At 47.1% G+C, this 18,781-nt stretch overlaps 1 protein-coding gene across 1 annotated transcript; it reads left to right on the top strand.

Annotated features, from left to right (window-relative positions):
• Positions 1-6,830: 6,830 nt before the first annotated feature.
• On the top strand, positions 6,831-14,944 carry CCDC90B (coiled-coil domain containing 90B). Its single transcript, XM_066620608.1, has 9 exons — positions 6,831-6,954; positions 7,685-7,804; positions 10,370-10,473; positions 12,105-12,206; positions 12,619-12,660; positions 12,795-12,866; positions 13,789-13,842; positions 14,283-14,397; positions 14,628-14,944. The coding sequence occupies exons 1-9, from the start codon at positions 6,882-6,884 to the stop codon at positions 14,681-14,683; spliced, it is 738 nt and encodes a 245-aa protein (XP_066476705.1). The 5' UTR covers positions 6,831-6,881; the 3' UTR covers positions 14,684-14,944.
• Positions 14,945-18,781: the final 3,837 nt, after the last annotated feature.

Raw genomic sequence — 18,781 nt, 5'->3', positions numbered from 1 at the left:
CTTAGAAGCCAGCTGCAGAGTAGGGGTATGTGAGCTTAACAGAAGCTGTTCATGGTCTAACTGCAGGTTGGAAGCTTCTCTGTTTTGCAAGGATAAGTGGAATTGGGGTTGCAGCCCTATAGAATTTCAGGTATGCATTTTTCAAGTGGCACATGTACACATACACATAAAGAGGGGTTTTTTCATTGTGTTGTTCAAAAAGCAGGATGAGATTCACTGTATAAACACACCATCTTGGTCTGCTTTGTTGAGCTGGATTTAATTTGTCAAGCACCCCTTTGGGATACTTTTCACTAAGGAAGAATAGGCAACACTTTGTTTGAATGACTTTTAAAAGACTTTTGCAGAAAAACGCACATTTTCCTGCAACAGAGGGAATATATACAGGACCCTTTGAGCCTCTTTGAGGGCTTTAATTAGAAATGAGAAGAATTAGAAAATCTCCTCCTCTGGAAAGGGCTGGCTTAGATGTTTTCTGTGCCAAAGGTTGCCACTGGAAACCTCTTTCCCAGTGATCCTTCATGTGTGGTTTTTACAAACACACGGAGGGATGGGAACTCGAGGCAGGTCAGGTGACTTGAGTCCAAGTCACAAAAAACACGTGTTTTTTGCTGACTTGTGGAGACTTGAGTCACCTTGAATGACTCAGGCATTGTCTCAACTCTGTGCATACTCGGTCCCCACGCATGCAAACTCGAGTCCATCTGGGTGTGCTTGCTTACTTTTTTTGCAACATGAAAGACCTCGTGGGGCCATCATTCAGACCTGGCAAGCAGTAGAGAAGTTCCAGCCAGGAGGCAGAGAAGGGTTAATGTTTTGCTTTTGCATTGAGCAGGAGGAGTGGAGGCAGGAGTTGTTGTTCATCTTGTTCATCTCTGAAGGAACCAATAGTCTTTGGACGAAGGATGGGCGGCCTGATTTTTTCCTTTAGATGAGGGAGGGCAGGAGGAGGATCCCAAGGCGGTTCTTGCTTTAGAATTGGCTGGAGAACCAGAGAAGGGGAGAAAAGGGGCAGGGAAGCTGGGGGAGGTGGTTTGTAGCAATCCCGCTTTCCAGCCACATGGCTGGCTCCTGTGGGCTCCACTGATACTTGGAAGGAGGAAGCTTCATTGAACAAATGGCGCAATTGCCCACCCCTGATGGTGCACTGGGTGCTATGCTGCCAGAATTCAGTGGCTGGCCTGGCCAAATGGGCCCTCTTGTGGGTGTGGGCCCTCAGCCACCGCCCAACCTCAGATGCAGAGAGGAGGTGCCCCAGAAATGCCTACATCATGCAAGGCTTCTGCGGCTGACGAGGCAATGCAGAAAGGTTCCCTGGAAGTAGAACATGAACGTTAGGGTAGCTCTGCTTCATCCTACACCACGTGATATACCACCAACTCACAAGGAGGCAGCTCTGATAAGTTTAATACATGTTCCATGTGACTGAAATAGCTGTTCCCTCATCCCTTAGCAGTCCTGCCCTGTAGCTCTCGCATGCAGAAGACTGGATGGTAGAAGTCATAGTGCAAGAATGGAGACTTAGAGCCCAATCCTGAGCTTGATTATGGCACATTTGCGAGACTTAACGCTGGGCCAGCGCCCGTGCTGGGCTAGTGCCAGTTGAGTGCTCGGCCTCTGTCGCTTGGTGATCACATGGACCACTGAGCCACAGTAAGGAAAGCGGGAGCATGGGGTGAAGTGGGGAGGAGGCATTCCGGAGAGGATGGAGGCGGACGGAGGGTGGGGAGAGGGCGGGGAGGAGGCGTGACGGGGAGGCGGGAGGCTGGGAGAGGGCAGGCGGGAGGCGTGCTGGGGGAGGGAGTGGAGGGAAGGGAAGCAGGTCCAGTGGAGCAGACATCCACCGGATCCTGTCGATTCGTGTGGGGCTCAGTGCCCTACACGAACACCTTTACCTCACCGCCGACCTTTTCGTCGGCAGTGAATTGAGTAGCCCCATTGAGGGGCTACTTTCCTTACCCGGGAGAAGGGGATGAAAGTCTCCTTCTCGCGAGGTGCCACCCGTGGTGCACAGGATGTGGCGGCAGCTGTTTTCCATGCCGCTGAAGCTGCGTGCCATGGGAGCTCAGGATTGGGCTGTTAGGGCCCAATCCTATCCAACTTTCCACAATGAAGCTTCAAGGAAAGGGAACAAACATTCCCTTACCTGGTGGAGGCCTCAGTGACTGCCCCCTACCACAGAATGCAGCATATGCCCGTTGGTATGTCTGTGCAAGTGCAGTGAAAATTGGAAAGGATCTGGCCCTTAATGGGGACATTCCCCGCATGAACAGTCTCCTAGTTCTAGTCCCTTTCTCGAATGGTCCACCTGTCCATCGATCCTTCCAGCTTTATCTCTTCACCACAGTCTGCACAAAGATCCTCCAATCAGGCTGCAGAATAGAGACAACTGATGGGTTTCTCACCTCACCAAGAGGCAGTATCCGAACCATTAGTGATTTGATTTTTCTCTGTAAACTGCTTTATGAACTTTTCGTTGAAAACCATTATATAAATACTGTTTATCTTCATCATCTTGAAATCTGTGCTGGGTTTTACCTGTCTGGACCCCAAGGTTAGAGCCCAGATGTTCTCAATGTGTTTGTAAACCATTAAGCATACGTGCGCCTGGTACCAGCTCACACTGAAAAACTGCTGTTTTGTAGTATGACACCAGTAACAGGGAACATCTACTATTAGGATATGTTCCTACAAAAGTATTCTTCCCTTGACAACTCTGCAATGTCTTGAGGTCTCTAAGAACAGCCCCTCTGGATCAAGCTATAGGCCCATCTAGGCCAGCTTCCTGTATCTCACAGCGGCCCACCAAATGCCCCAGGGAGCGCACCAGATAACAAGAGACCTGCAAGGCCTCCTGGGAATTGTAGTTAAGAACATAAGAACAGCCCCACTGGAGCAGGCCATAGGCCCATCTAGTCCAGCTTCCTGTATCTCACAGTGGCCCACCAAATGCCCAGGGAGCACACCAGATAACAAGAGACCTGCAAGGCCTCCTGGGAATTGTAGTTAACAACATAAGAACAGCCTCACTGGATCAGGCCATAGGCCCATCTAGTCCAGCTTCCTGTGTCTCACAGTGGCCCACCAAATGCCCAGGGAGCACACCAGATAACAAGAGACCTGCAAGGCTTCCTGGGAATTGTAGTTAAGAACATAAGAACAGCCCCACTGGATCAGGCCATAGGCCCATCTAGTCCAGCTTCCTGTGTCTCACAGTGGCCCACCAAATGCCCCAGGGAGCACACCAGATAACAAGAGACCTGCAAGGCTTCCTGGGAATTGTAGTTAAGAACATAAGAACAGCCCCACTGGATCAGGCCATAGGCCCATCTAGTCCAGCTTCCTGTGTCTCAAAGCAGCCCACCAAATGCCCCATGGAGCACACCAGATAACAAGAGACCTGCATCCCAGTGCTCCCTTGTGGAGGTTCCATTTCTGTTCATCTTGGTGTCAACTGGATCGCCCCCGCCCCCACCGGTTCCACTCCTGAGATCTGCCAATGTAAATCATGAAAGAGATTTGCATGCACTTGTGAAGAAATCCATTCCTTTCCAAGCTCATACATAGTTGACCAGTGTGTGGAAAACCTCTTAATCCTGTTATAACCTATTCAAGCAAAGAAGAACTGTGAAAAGAATGGCCAGCAAACTGTCCTCACAGAACATGGCTGGGGGGAGGGAGTAGCAAGAGATATAGCTTGCATTAAAATTCATTCATTGCATTAAAATTCATTAATGGGTTTCAAGAGTATTTTGGAATTAGAGCGGTAAGCAGAAGGACTCCAACAAAGAATAATGCAGGACTCTAAAATGACCCCTTCTAGCAACATCCAATCGGAACTCTCTCCCACCTCCAGAGACATCCCCCCCCCCCATTGAGGTTGACCCTTCTGACAAAACTGCAGAAACAGAATCTATGCTAAGGAGCTCGGTTCAACACACATGCACTTTGGGAAGTGCCATTGTCTCCTGTCCTTTTGGCTCTTTCAAAAGAGGCTTATTGAAGCTTGAGGAATATCTCAGAAAACCACTCACTTGGCTTGGAAAGTGGTTTTGAAATTACAGCTACACAGAAGGCAGCTCCCGACCTGAAGCAGCTGCAGGAAGACTCTGCCAGGACAACTTGGCCATCTAAACCAGAGATTTTCAACCAGTGTGCATGGCACATTGGTGTGCTACCAATGGTCTGCAGGTGTGCTGCTGGATTTTGGGGAGGGTCATTAATTAGTAGGAGGACCATTGGGGAATATGAGACTCCTACCAGCAAAACAATATGCCTTTCCATTGTCCAAAAACTGATGGTGTGCCTTGACCATTTAAGGCCTTGTCAATGTGCCATGAGATGAAAAGGATTGAAAATCACTGGAAAATGAACATTAGCCTCATCAGCCCAAACCTCTGAGGTACTCTTTTGAACTCCAGCCTCCTATGCAGCTCCTAAAGGCCACAGCTATGACTGTACAACAAAGACCCCTGTTCATACAGACACCTATTCGTGTATGCTGCGTGCCATGTGAATACCCCTATATCAAGAGTACGTTGTGTATTTAAGTTGTGCCTTTGCTCCTGGAAAATCAGAGCTCCTTCCTGTACCTGCTGTAGACAGGGGTCTATTATCCTAGGTTGGGGTTCCCACCCCCCACCCCCGCCCCAGAATCTTAATAAATCAAAACCAACAAAAATGCTGAGGAGGAAGACCACAGCTTTTGCTGTAGACTTGCTGCCCTCTGATGGCTAGAGGCAGACATGTTGCCATTACTCCCATATAGGGCAACCAGAAGTAAAATGCCTTTTACAGAATTCTTAGGACGCATCCAGGATGAGTTGATGTACCTGCCAAGCGGGTGGTCACAGACATGGGACCTATCCCATGATGTATCTATCTTTGCACGAATGCCTCCCTGGAAGCATTGCATGACAGTCATGCACAAGCAAAGAAGCAAATTCAATTCACTTCTTGCTTATTGGACTTGGAATCAGTTCTGTCCTCTTCTGCCCCATTTAACTCTTCACCTTCCTATCTACCAAAACTGGTTCCTTCCCTGCTGGCAAAAGCAAGATCAGTGCTTGATTCTGCAAATGTATTCAATGTATTCTGCAAATACAGTGTGGGTCCTGCCTTTGGCGGGTCTAGCAGTACTGTTTGTATTCTACAGGGTGGGTGGGTTTGGTGGCTGTCTGGTGTGAAAGCCTTAAAATACAACCCTGCCTTTCTCTTCTCCCCCTCTTGGAAAGCGCGCAGAGTGCCAAGATAGCATCTCCCAACCAGTGGTGTGGCAAGAGGGAGTGCAAAGCACTAAGTTTTGCAGGCACCTGAATGTGCCATGCAAACGGCCCCTCACCCTCCCCTTTGGCGGGCAGTGGGAGCAAAACGGAGGTGAAGGGGAAAGGGAGGGGCTGTTTGCACACCGCAGTGAGGCTCCCTGCAAAACTTAGTGCTTTGCACCCCCTCTAGCTATGCCAATGCTCTCGACAACCACCCTAGCTGTAATGGGACGTCGATAGAAGCTGCTATGCTATACGCTCTTTCCTGGGAGTAATCCCCACTTAACACACTGGGTCTTACTTTGGAGTAGACAGGTCTAGACTTGTGTTGCCAGAAACAGAGCAGCTCATTTCCCTTTAACACTGAAATCCCACTGTGGGCGATGTGGGCAAACAAGCTGAAATTAAATTCTGATAGGACAGAGGTTTTCCTGGTCTGGAAGTCCAAGACTCGGGTACTGGACTATCGTCCAGTTCTGAACGGGGTTGCACTCCCTCCAAAGGTGCAGGTCTGCAGCTTAGGGGTGCTCCTGGATCCACAGCTGTTCCTGGATTCCCAGGTGGTGGATGTGGCCAGGGGAGCCTTCACTCAGCTTCAGCCCATTTGCCAGCTGCCACCATTCCTGGGTCGCTCAGACTTGGCCCTGGCGACCCATGCCCTAGTGACATCCAGCTTAGATTCCTGCAACGTGCTCTTCGTGGGGCTGACTCTGAAGACGGTTCGGAAACTGCAACACATGCAGAACGTGGATGCTGGGGCTTGTTGGTTTGACTCAGTCGGGCTGCTTCAGTGGCTGCAATGGCTGCCAGTTCATTTCCAGGCTGAATTCAAAGTGCTGGTTTTGACTTTTAAAGCTCTATATGGCTCGGGTCCAGGGTATTTGAGGGACTGCCTCCTTCCATACAATCCGACCCATCCTCTCAGAACATCAGAGGGGGCCCTTCTAACTGTGCCGCCACCAGTGGAGGAGAGGGGGGTGGCGGCAAGAAAGAGGGCCTTCTCGGTGTTGGCTCCCCATCTGTGGAACTCCCTCCCCCTGGAACAGAGAACAGCTCCCTCTTTAGAATCCTTTTGGCAGGGGCTTAAGACCTTTTTATCCAGGGAAGCCTTTTTATGCTGACTCAGGGAGTGGGGTGGGCTGGTGCTTTTTTAATGAACATATTTTAATGGTGATCCAAGTTTATTGTGCCTTATTGTTTTGTTTTTATCGTATATCACTGTTTTTCATATTGTTTTATCGTTTTATTTATAAGCCGCCTTGAGAGCCCTTAGCGGGATAGAAAAGCAGGATAAATAAATTCCAGCTGTGCCTACTCAGAAGTAAGTCCCACTGTATTCAAAGGGACCGACTCCCAGGGAAGTGTGTGCTGGCTTGCAGCCTAAATTCCCTGGACCACTTGCTCCTGTTCCCCACCAGGCATTGCATTGCCTTGTAGCCCATTTCCAGACGTTGGTGAGCATCAGCAAGCCTGGGAAAGAGCTTTGTAGGCGCATATATGGGCAAGAACTACGTTTCCCAGAGAACCTTGGGGCTCTAGGCGGAAGTGGTTTCTTCCCGTCCTGTTCCTTTTCTGCTGGGTGACTCTTGCAAGCAGAAAATCATCTACAAGCAGATAATGGGGAAATTTAGTGCATCCACTCTGAGGTTCTTGGTCCACAGGACCATTGCACTGAAGACATCTCCAAGAGGTATTGGGGACCCTGTGCAGGGGGAGACTGGAGAATGCGTGGCTCAGGGTCTCATTCACACGTTACATTTTGACAAGTGCATTTGCTTTGAAAATGCACCTTGAAAACACGTGTGTTGCACAATCCTTGCAAAGCCCAGGAATGGTTGCAGCCTTTCTTGAGCATCTGCTTGGTGTCAAGCCTGAATTTCTTTGCCCTGTAACGTGTGAAGTGGCTCTTACTGCTCAGTGCTATGCTTGCCCACTATGCTCCACAGAGTTGGATGAGGCTTACTGCCAAGTAAATTTGCTTGGGATCACCCCAGTAGTGGCCAGATGGAGATGTTAGCCCCCCCCCCAGCCCCAAATTTCACAAAATTGCAACACAATTGTAACATACACCAAAGATCACTGCCTCCCCCTCCCCAGCTTTGCTGAAGCCTCTTCTCTGCTTGCTGTTTGTTTATTCTAGAGTAGCTGCAGTGGCTTCTGACCTGGGTTGTGTTCATAAAGTGATATCTTCCTACCAACCAAGCACTTAATAATTGCAAAATGTCTAATTTCATAATGGATCTGGTTATATATAGGGCTCCCTAGTATTTTCCCATCCAGGCACAAACCAGACCCATACCTGCTTGGCTTCAGTGAGCTTTCTGTATCATCTGCCTTCATACCATGACCTGATCATGCTGTTGAACTTTATTTGGAACTAAGCTGGTGTGTAAAACTTATCACCCATTGCCCCTTTTCAGGTTTTGCCGCCACTGCCCCAGTGCAGTCCTATGATGTCAGAAGAGTTGAAATCACCCCACTGGAGCAGAGAAAACTCACTTTTGATACCCATCGTCTCGTGCAAGACCTGGAGGCACATGGTGAGCAAAAATCTGATGGAATGTTGTCTCTATCACAGGATCCATGTCAACAAGATAAACTCTAGTCCAGTGTTTCCCAATGTTTGTCTACTGCTGTACCACTTCTCATGATCCACCTATTGGAAGTACCACTGGAAGTAACTGGTGGTGATGTCATTGCCAGTTACTTCAGGTTTGGGAGGCCAAACACAATGCAACCAACACCAGTAAGAGGTTCAAGGTGGCCATGAGGGCTTTTTCAAGCGTGCGAAAAGCGCATGCTGGAGCTTTGTGCACCAAGCTAAGCCTCCTATCACTGCTTGTCGCATTGCATTGCTGGTCTCATTGCCTGGCCGCAGGGTCCTGTGGGTCCTACAAGTACCAGCAGGCACCACCTCAAGTACCACCAGTGGTACAAATACCACTGGTTGAGAAACACTGCTTTAGTCTAAGCCAGGGGTGCCCAAACCCCGGCCCTGGGGCCACTTGCAGCCCTCGAGGACTCCTAATCCGGCCCTCAGGAGCCCCCAGTCTCCAATGAGCCTCTGGCCCTCCGGAGTCTTGCTGGAGGCTTGATGCAACTGCTATCAGCATGACGGCCAACTGTTCGACCTCTCGTGTGAGATGTGGGACAAGGGCTCCCTCCACTGCTTGCTGTTTCACATCTGTGATGCAGCAGCAAAGGAAAGGTTGGCCTTGCTTTGTGCAAGGCCTTGAGCTATTGCAAGACCTTCATTTATATATGAATAAATTTCCATTTCATAGAGAAGTTCCATCTCTAATATATTCATTTATGTAAATTTATTCAAATTTGAAATGTAAATTAACTTTTTTTTCCTGGTCCCCGACACAGTGTCAGAGAGATGATGTGGCCCTTCTACCAAAAAGTTTGGACACCCCTGGTCTAAGCCATAAGCCTAGTTCCCACTGAGGTGGTTGATCTGTGTCTGGGTGAGGCTATTTCAGGTTGCAGGTTATGTGACTGAATGTAGGGTGTCATAAGAACATAAGAACAGCCCCGCTGGATCAGGCCATAGACCCATCTACTCCAGCTTCCTGTATTTCACAGCGGCCCACCAAATGCCCCAGGGAGCGCACCAGATAACAAGAGACCTGCACATAACCCATTTCTAAATTCAGGAGGTTGCACATGCACATCATGTCTTGTAACCAGTGATGGATTTTTCCTCCAGAAATTAGTCCAATCCCCTTTTAAAGGCGTCCAGGCTAGATGCCGTCACCACATCCTGTGGCAAGGAGTTCCACAGACCAACCACACACTGAGTAAAGAAATATTTTCTTTTGTCTGTTCTAACTCTCCCAACACTCAATTTTAGTGGATGTCCCCTGATTCTGGTGTTATGTGAGAGTGTAAAGAGCATTTCTCTATCCACTCTGTCCTTCCCGTGCATAATTTCGTATGTCTCAATCATGTCCCTCCTCAGGAGCCTCTTTTCAGAGAAGGTTAGAGCCAGAGCCGTCTACTATAGCTCTCTTTGTTTAGAGAGTGTTTCTGAATGGAGGCACATGCAGTAGTGTGAACCCCAAACACGATAGTGTAGCCCACCTCATTGAGACCTAGGCCTTGGTGTCTGGGATAGAAGCAGGGGGTCTGTCGTGATCCCATTACCAAGGTCAGCACTTGACTTTTCCCTATAGGAATAAATGGAAACAAATCACTTATATGGGAGAAAGTCAAAGGATGTACTCAAGGAGAGCACTGAGTTGAAGGCTGCATCTGCGCCTGGTCTCCAGCCATTGAGAACTGAACCTACTTCATAGTCTAGGATCCATTACTTGGCTCATAATGCTTAATGGTGCATTAGAATGTGCTACAGCAGCGATTTTTTCAGTGGTTGTCTTCTCATGGCACACTGACATGTATGGTCTTCTCTATAGTCTTCACCTCTTATGATGTCACTTACAGCTTCTGGGAGATTCTTCTGGGTTCTGTGGCTCTGTTTGTAGGGCAATTGTCTGTAGTAACAAATTGTCCATCTCCCTGCCAGCTACCAGAGGAAGAGGGGCAGACAATTTGTTACTACAGACAGTTGCCCTAGAAACAGAGCCACGGAACCTGGAAGTGATTTTCAACTGCTGTGTTCCAAACTGTCGCGGCACACCTGGGGGCCTTTCATGGCACACCAATGTGCCATGGCACACTGGTTGAGAATCACTCTTGTACAGAATACTTCCTGAGATTCTGTAGGGTTGCATATTTTTTATTGTGTACCCTTCCTTTCAGTCCCCAAGCCAACCAGAGTCAATTAAAACAAAATTTTAAGAGATCAAATTCATAATTGAAAATGGTAACTTAAAAACTATGGGAGATTATAAGCTTGCAAGGAAGAGGAGGGAGGCGATCAGGTCTTAACCAAAATAGAAATGCCATCAATGAGGCAGCTAGACTGTGAAGAGGCCAGACAGACCTTACAGGGTAGGAGCTCATAATCTTGGTGCTACAACTGCTTCATATTGGGGGTAAAAGTGGGTTCTGGGTCTGAAAAGGCGAATGTCTTCTAGCTTAGTTCATTCTCTTTCCACATCTTCTTCCTTCAAAATCTTTTATCTTCATCTACCCAACAGGCTTTGGGAAAGAACAAGCCCAAACCATTGTGTCAGCCTTGATGGTTTTGTCAAATGTCAGCCTAGATACCGTCTACAAGGATATGGTGACCCAGGCCCAGCAGGTAAAGGAGCATCCTTGCCTCGGTTGCTTTTCCTTCAGGAGCATGGAAAAAAACCGGACCTGTCATATTTGTGATTTATTGTACTGGGTGTTCATTGTTGCTATGTAGATTGTTTCACCTAACCGTTGCAGAGTTTAGAGTTGTCTCACAGTTGCTAATCACCTGGTAAAATGGTCTTTGTAAAAGTATCTTCATGTGGTAATGTCACACGCTTGACCACATGTCCAAATCCCACTTCCTTCCACACCTTTGTACATCATCCTGGGGATAGGGTAGTGGAATGTTTGTTGTTGCTGTTTATGTTGCTATCTCACCCTTCCCCCAAGTTCTTCAGGGCAGCATACAAGTTTTTCCCCACCACCAAAAGTTAGGTGAATTAGATTGAAAGAGAACGGAATCACCCAGTGAGTTTCATGACTGAGTGGGAATTCTTGAACCCAGGTCCTCTAGCATCCAATCAAACACTCATAAAATGACACCACACCGGGTCCCATGTGCAAGTGTGCGCACAGGAGGGCACCCTGCATTTGGTAGAGAAATAATTCCTGCTTGCATAGATGCTGCAGCATAATTTAGGATTTGCACCAGGTACTGCCTGAGCCAGTTCTTTCCAAAACTGTCGCTCTTGGGTTCTGCTCAAGTGCTCATCACTCACCTGCATGCAGCTTGCAAAGCAAAGGGAAGCACAAGGCCTCTACTTTGAGTGTGAATTTGGGCAAATCCTAGGGAAAAATTTCATGAACTTGATTGCAAGATCAGGGAAAGCAGAAGGTTAGAGCTGACTGACTTCCCTGTAGGCCAGGGTGGTAAACCTGTACCACTTTATGAGGTGGTAAACCTGTACCACTTGACTGCACCACTTCGAACTCAGCAGTTGGGGGCTCACATAACTGAAGAACATAAGAGCAGCCCTGCTGCATCAGGCCCAAGGTCCATCTAGTCCCATCTAGTCCAACTTCCTGTATCTCACCAAATGCCCACCAAATGCCCCAGGGAGCACACCGGATAACAAGAGACCTGCAACCTGGTGCTCCTCCGCATTTAAACTTGTGAAGAAACTACCCCTCTGCCCCCCGCACAGGTAACTGCCCACTTGCTTCCAAGACATCCTTCCCAGACATCGGCTAGAATGTTCTTTGAATGTTTTGGAAACAAGTGAAGTCAGTGGCCGCACCCGGTGACACGCACGGGAGGGGGACACCACTACTAGCCAAAATTTTTAAAATCTTGGTCGTTTTGAATAATGCCATATGTCATTTGATGCATAGTTTCATGCAGAATGCAATGAAACAGACCGCATTGAAATGTTATAGCCAAAGACCCAGCGGGGCGGGGCAATGGTGCACCACCACACCCACCACCTGGGTTGTTGCCCCACCCACTGCATGGGAGGAAGTCCATCGTGGGGGTGATGCGCTGACCTCCTGCATCAGGTGATGCAAAACCCTAGTGATGTCACTGAGTACCCATGACAACATGGATTATCAGGAAACCGCTTCAACAGAAGCATCTAGTTCTAGATCTTTACCCAGCAAGTTCTTGTGTGTCTTACTTTAAAAAAAAAAAAGATGTTTCACCCATCAAAAATATTTGAGGATGTTTCAAAAAGTCTCAATGCCTTGTACACTTAGGAAATAACTCTGCAGCAGATCATGGCTCATCTGGACTCTATCCGGAAGGATATGGTCATCCTCGAGAAGAGCGAATTTGCAAACCTGAGAGCAGAGAATGAGGTATGTCCCCAGGAGTGCCAAAACACTCTTCGTTGACCGTCCACCTTTTCCCTGTTTATTTATTAGTTATAATTCACTCTTCTTCTAAAGAGCTCAGGTGATATAAATTGTCCTTATCGAGAACCCACCTCCCCTTTATTGCCACAACAACCTTGCAAGGCCGCTTAGGCTGAGAAGAGTGACTGACTGACCCAGGATTGCCCAGTGAGCTGGATGGCTAAGTATGGATTTGAACCCTGGTTTCCCTGGTCCTCATCCAGCACGTTCACCGCTGTGGACGTGTCTAAAAGGGGAGCTCAGCTTCATTGTGCCAACTGCTTACCAGTTCATTTTGTCCACACACATCCTGCCATTTTCTTTTTCTTTCTGCTTTGATCATTAGCCATCTTTTGCTTTCCTTTTCGTTGCCTAGAAAATGAAGATTGAGCTGGATCAGGTCAAACAGCAACTTGTGGTAAGTTGGCAATAATTGATCGGGCATTTAGGTAAGGAGGGGAAAAGAAGAAAGCCTGAGAGTTGTCTGGGCCACATGCCCTGGGCTCAACCTTGATTGTTAATAATGCTGCTTTTGTCTTGTTTTTTTTAAAGAATGAAACTAGTAGGATCCGTGCTGATAACAAGCTGGACATAAATTTGGAGCGAAGCAGGGTGACGGATTTGGTAAGCTACTGTTTCAAACAACCCCCCTGCCCCAACCTAATTATTTTGACTCTTGTAGAGTTAAAGTGTCTCATTCCTCTTCTAATTCTTCAGTTCTGAGCTGTCTGTGACAGATCAGGAGAGAGATCTTGGGGTGGTGGTGGACAGGTCGATGAAAGTGTCGACCCAGTGTGCGGCGGCAGTAAAGAAGGCCAATTCTATGCTTGGGATCATTAGAAAAGGTATTGAGAACAAAACGGCGAATATTATAATGCCGTTGTACAAATTGATGGTAAGGCCACACCTGGAGTATTGTGTCCAGTTCTGGTCGCCACATCTCAAAAAAGACATAGTGGAAATGGAAAAGGTGCAAAAGAGAGCGACTAAGATGATTACGGGGCTGGGGCGCTTTCCTTAGGAGGAAAGGCTACGGCATTTGGGCCTCTTCAGCCTAGAAAAGAGGCGCCTGAGGGGGGACATGAGTGAGACATACAAAATTATGCATGGGAAGGATAAAGAGGATAGAGAGATGCTCTTTACACTCTCACATAACACCAGAACCAGGGGACATCCACTAAAGTTGAGTGTTGGGAGAGTTAGGACAGACAAAATAAACTATTTCTTTACTCAGCATGTGGTTGGTCTGTGGAACTCCTTGCTACAGGATGTGGTGACGGCATCTGGCCTGGATGCTTTTAAAAGGGAATTGGACAAGTTTCTGGAGGAAAAATCCATTACGGGTTACAAGCCATGATGTGTATGTGCAACCTCCTGATTTTAGAAATGGGCTATGTCAGATGCAAGGGAGGGCACCAGGATGCAGATCTCTTGTTATCTGGCGTGCTCCCTGGGGCATTTGGTGGGCCACTGTAAGACACAGGAAGCTGGAGTAGATGGGCCTATGGCCTGATCCAGTAGGGCTGTTCTTATGTTTTTATCTTAGTTCACAGAGCAAGAGAAAAAGTTCATGGAAGCCACTACAGAGTTTCATAAAAAAGTAAGTGCTGAAGGTGAGGCAGTTTGGAATGGGGTGTTGGTTTGGTGAATGTTGTGCTAAAGGGACCCCCTCTTCCTGCACAAAGGCAAGGTGAATTCTGCCACCTGTGAGCAACACCATGCAGAATATTTGCTGCTTTTGTATAACTTAATTTTGCTTGATCGGAAAGCAGTCCTGAACGGATCTGTCTAGACGCCAGAAGGCTCTGTTGAGTACTGTAGTTATATGCAGGGTTTCACTATACACTTTTCAAAAGAGGACTGTGGAACTTGCTGCTGGGGATGATCCCCACAAAAATATACAATGAGGTTCTCCTTTGTTGGAGGGGTGAGAACTCTGCTTTCTTCTGTCTCTGTCCATTGTGGTATATCAAAGTGAGGTATCAAATATTTTAATCAGTGAGAAGACAGGATAACAAAGCTTGTGTTATGTCCCTTTAGGATTCGAGCACCAACAAGTCTGTGACAGGCGTTAGCAATAAAATAGATGCCGAGATAGCTGCCCTGAAAACACTCATGGAATCAAATAAACTCGATACGATACGTTATTTGGCCGGTAGGTGGTCAGTATATTTTAGTATATTTTCTTGGGTGGAAAAGTTTGCGTTTGTATAGCACTTGCTGAGTGTGGAATGCAAGTCATCCCTCTTGGTATAATTCTCACAACAACCAGCGCAATGGTGTATTAAATACTTTTTTGAGTATCAACCCCCTCCCCAAACTGTGACTAGCTTAGAACCTTTCAACACGAACGGCCAAAATATTTTTTCTCGTTTGTCCTTCCAGCTTCCGTTTTCGCTTGTCTTGTCATTGCCCTGGGAGTTTATCGATTCTGGAAATAGAAAGCCGGCCACAAGAGTCAGGATGGAACAAGCCCTCTCAGAGTTGACCTGCAATGTTTTCTTGGCTACACCCTCCGGCAGGCATTTTCTGAACCTTGATATTGGTATTGATTTTTCTAATGCGTACCAAAGGACATTGTTTGAAGGAACAATAGGCCAAGCAGCACGTCCTCTGTTCATGTCGCTGGTGCCTTGTATGGAACACTACGGGAGGCCAAAAGATCTACAGGGCACTTAAAAAAAATAAATACATAAAAAGAAGCTTCTTTGGTGGCTGGAACATTACAGCACTGTCCAGCGTTACACAACTGTATCTGGGTCTTTCCAGGTCTCTTATAGCTTCTCCATCGCCCCATTCCAGTTTGAGCCCCCCCCCCTCCTCCAAAGCCCCTCCTTGTGTACCACCAAGTGATTTTGTGTTGGGGACTGTTGGTGGAGAAATAACGTGTTAGCCCTTTTTCTTTCCCTTCCTCCTTCCCCCCCCCCGCTCCAGTTAACATGCTCACAAACAGTTGCATACACCCAACATGCCACAGTGGATTGTGCCCTGTGCAGGATGAGAAAAATGTGCAGTGGAGGAATGCTTGGTCAAGGGGGTTTTCTTATGAATGTGTGAAGCTGCCTAAAACTGTGTCAGACCCTCAGTCCACCTAGGTCAGTATTGGCTACACAGACTGGCAGAAACACTCCATGGTTTCCAGGGGAGGGGTTTTCCCAGCCCTGCCTGGAATTGCTGGTGATTGAACCTAGGTAGTAGCATAATAGAGAACATATTCCAAAGGTTACCCAACAACAGGACATGTGATGCTGCCTTATATCCTTGGTCCCTCCAGCCCAGTATTGCTTGCTCTGACTGAGCATCTTTTCCAGGGACTCAAGCAGGTCTTTCCTGGCCCTGCTACCTGAGATGTTTTGCTGGGGGGTGCCAGGGATTGAACCCTGCATGCACCCTAAGCTATGGCCCCACAGGTTCTTTTAGAAAAAAAATGTTTTTGCCTTATGTTTATTTGGCTTCAGGGCACATAAGGGTTGTCATACCAATCATTGCATTATCAGAAACAAAGGAAGCACATTGCTTCAGAATGCCACATGCAAGGAATGACTGTTAGCCCAGTTAGAGCATTCTAGAGCACAGCCTTAACCTCTTGTCATGGAGTGATGGATTGTCTCGGATCTGGGGCTCCTGAATCCATGTATACGTCCCCTTTTAATTCCAATCTGAGAACACAGGAGTGGCTTTAGGGTGGTGATGCCCCACCCCCATTTCAAGAAACACTGTATCTCATTGCATATTTCCATTGCCTCCCCCTTTTTTTGCAGGCAGCATTGTTGTGTCATGTGCCTGTATTGCCTTCAGTCAAATGCGCCTCTCCCTCGCTATGCTGAAGTGTGCACTTTTGCAGACGGCCTCGATGTGGCTTTTTCAGGTGTCTCCTGCTTCCGGCAGGCAGACTCAGTGAGATTCAGCTACACTGCTGTGATCCTAAGCATGCAGCTCTGGTGCGCCCTGATATGTCACAGGCAGATTTAAGTGCAAGCTTTGCTTATGAAGCTCCATTAAGTGCAAGCTCCATTATTCGGTGGGATTTTAGTTAGTCATTTGTGCTCTTTCTCTGCAGTGGGGCCAGGCCCTAGTGTTCCGTGGAATTGCTTTTGCCTTTTTCCTAGGATGATGCATTTGAAAGTACAGGAAAGTTTAGGTGGTCATAGCAGGTGCTGGGGGGCAGGAATTGCTCAAACCACACTAATTTGTACCGTACCTTAGTTTTTGTGCCACTTCTCTAGTGTGTCCGGATGTGTCTCATTATCAATTGAGCATTTCCAGCAGGCATTTTCTAGGTGATGCATCTCCCCCTCGCCCCGTACCTGCAGGATACTCAGCTTATTGTGATGTGGTTCATAAGAACATAAGAACAGCCCCACTGGATCAGGCCATAGGCCCATCTAGTCCAGCTTCCTGTATCTCACAGCGGCCCACCAAACGCCCCAGGGAGCACACCAGATAACAAGAGACCTCATCCTGGTGCCCTCCCTTGCATCTGGCCTTCTGACATAGCCCATTTCTAAAATCATGAGGTTGCGCATACACATCATGGCTTGTACCCCGTAATGGATTTTTCCTCCAGAAACTTGTCCAATCCCCTTTTAAAGGCATCCAGGCCAGATGGGTTCAGAGCTCTTACTTTGCCCAGGTTTGGAATGCACAGTACCTCCTCTTATCTGCACATACACTTACTCTTGAACAAATGTGCTATGGGGAGGGGCAGGAAGGGGAAGGGTCTGTGTGTTATACAGCATTTTTTTTTATAATGACAAAATTATTCCAACTCAAAATTAGCCCTGTGCACTGCAAGATGTCTCAATGAAACTGGTTGTTGTTGTGTGGGTTAGTTCTGCAAAGCATGAACCGGAATGCAAAGCCAATCTGTGGTTATGAACATCTTATGCCATTTCTGCCCAACGCTGCATATACGCAACAGGTATCAGATGTGTACACCTGTGGCCTCCAGTGATTCCCAAACTATGGGTTGGGACCCACTGGTGGGTCGCAACCTGATTTTTGGTGGGTCACCAAAAGGTGATGGAAAGATCAGATAACTGCCTCAAGCCCTGAAGCTATTTAAAAATCAGATACTGTAGTTGCTAACTACCCTGCAAGGAGCTGAGTTCCTGCAGTTTGCAAGCATATATAAATATAGAGAGATAAATGTTTGTGGGTCTTTCTTTCTGGTTATTACTTATAAATTAAAAAATTATTTCTTTCTAGATCTCCTTTTTTTAAAGTCTGGTAGACCTAGGTGTGTCCCAACACAGTATGTTTTTTAAAAGTGGGTCCTTTTTGCTCACACAAGTTTGAGAACAGCTGTTAAGGCTATCAGTGTTGGACTCTTGCGCCCTCAAGTGTCCATAGCTAGAATTCTACCAGTGTTTCATTTGTTGCATATTCAACAGCTTTTCTTTTTTTCTTTTTTAAAGGAGTAATAGGTTTGTCCATTCTGGTCATGATTCAATTGTAGCTAAGTCACGTTGCATGCTGTGATGAGGGTTTTCATCAAAAGCCATTGAGCAGTCCTGTTGGGGACCTGTTACTGATGGAGCAGTGTCTGTCGAGGGACACATTATGTTGAAATAGTAGAATAGTCTGAGACACTCCAAGCCTAGAAAATAATTGTTATACATGGTCTGGAAAATCCAGGGCAAAACATAAGAACGATGCAATCACATAACAAACATGTATCTTTTTCCAGCTTGGCTTGGGCCGAGCTTGCTCACTGCATCTTTGAAATTATGGAAGTGGCACTGGCTCCTGCCTGAAGATAATGTGTGTTTGGTGGGGCAGGAGGTCTGGTCTAGAGGGTTGAGCCTCCATTTGCCTGAATATAACATCCGAAGGTCGCCAGTTCGAGGCCACCAGCACCATGAATAGCGAGACCTTGAAGCAGTTGACAAGCTGAGCCGAGTTATTCCACCTGCTCTTTGGAAGGAGCTGCTTGTCAGCCTGTGTGGGAGGAGGCCAGAAAGTGATAACAGACCGCAAAAGTTCCATCTGAAATGTTGTGTGGTTCTTGAAAGATAGAACCTTTCTTTAATTGTAAAAATCCCTACGGGGATTTAAACAGCCTGCCTATGTAAACCGCCTTGAATTAAAGTCTGAGGAGAAATCTGACGACCAAGAAAGGCAGTATATAAATACCTGTATTATTATTATTATTATTATTATTATTATTGACCAGCGGGGCTGCAAAACAGCATAGGGCTGGCAGGAAGTGTACTACCATAAAGCACAACTCCTGGCAGGCAGAAAACCAACTGTGACTAGGGTATGTGGCAACTTCAGAGAGCCACTAAATGGCTGCCTGAGGTTGTAACCAAATCATGCATTGCTTCATCTTCAAACTCTTTTGAAAACTTTCTGAAGATCTGCTACACTGTGACCTGACAAAACCACTGTCACACTCACGTTTCCTTGGGAAGCATATTGGAAAATATGTGTCATATGGGAAAAGAACCAGATATTTTTGCAAATGTGCTCATGGGTTCCGGTTGTGCAATACATTTTCATTCCCAAAGACAATCCTGGCTTCCCAAGCCATGTGC

Source organism: Tiliqua scincoides, chromosome 3 (assembly GCF_035046505.1).
Source record: "Tiliqua scincoides isolate rTilSci1 chromosome 3, rTilSci1.hap2, whole genome shotgun sequence".
Taxonomy (NCBI): Eukaryota; Metazoa; Chordata; class Lepidosauria; order Squamata; family Scincidae; genus Tiliqua; species Tiliqua scincoides.
Note: the sequence above shows the minus strand (reverse complement) of the source record. Positions and strands in the feature narration are given on the sequence as shown.

Bases quoted from the DNA above. Each gene is read 5' to 3' on its own strand.
- CCDC90B (XM_066620608.1), top strand. From the start codon at position 6,882: ATGGGGAAATTTAGTGCATCCACTCTGAGGTTCTTGGTCCACAGGACC. The intron at 7,805-10,369 runs GTGAGCAAAAAT...TCTACCCAACAG, and splicing joins GCAAGACCTGGAGGCACATG to GCTTTGGGAAAGAACAAGCC. The intron at 14,398-14,627 runs GTAGGTGGTCAG...TTGTCCTTCCAG, and splicing joins TACGATACGTTATTTGGCCG to CTTCCGTTTTCGCTTGTCTT.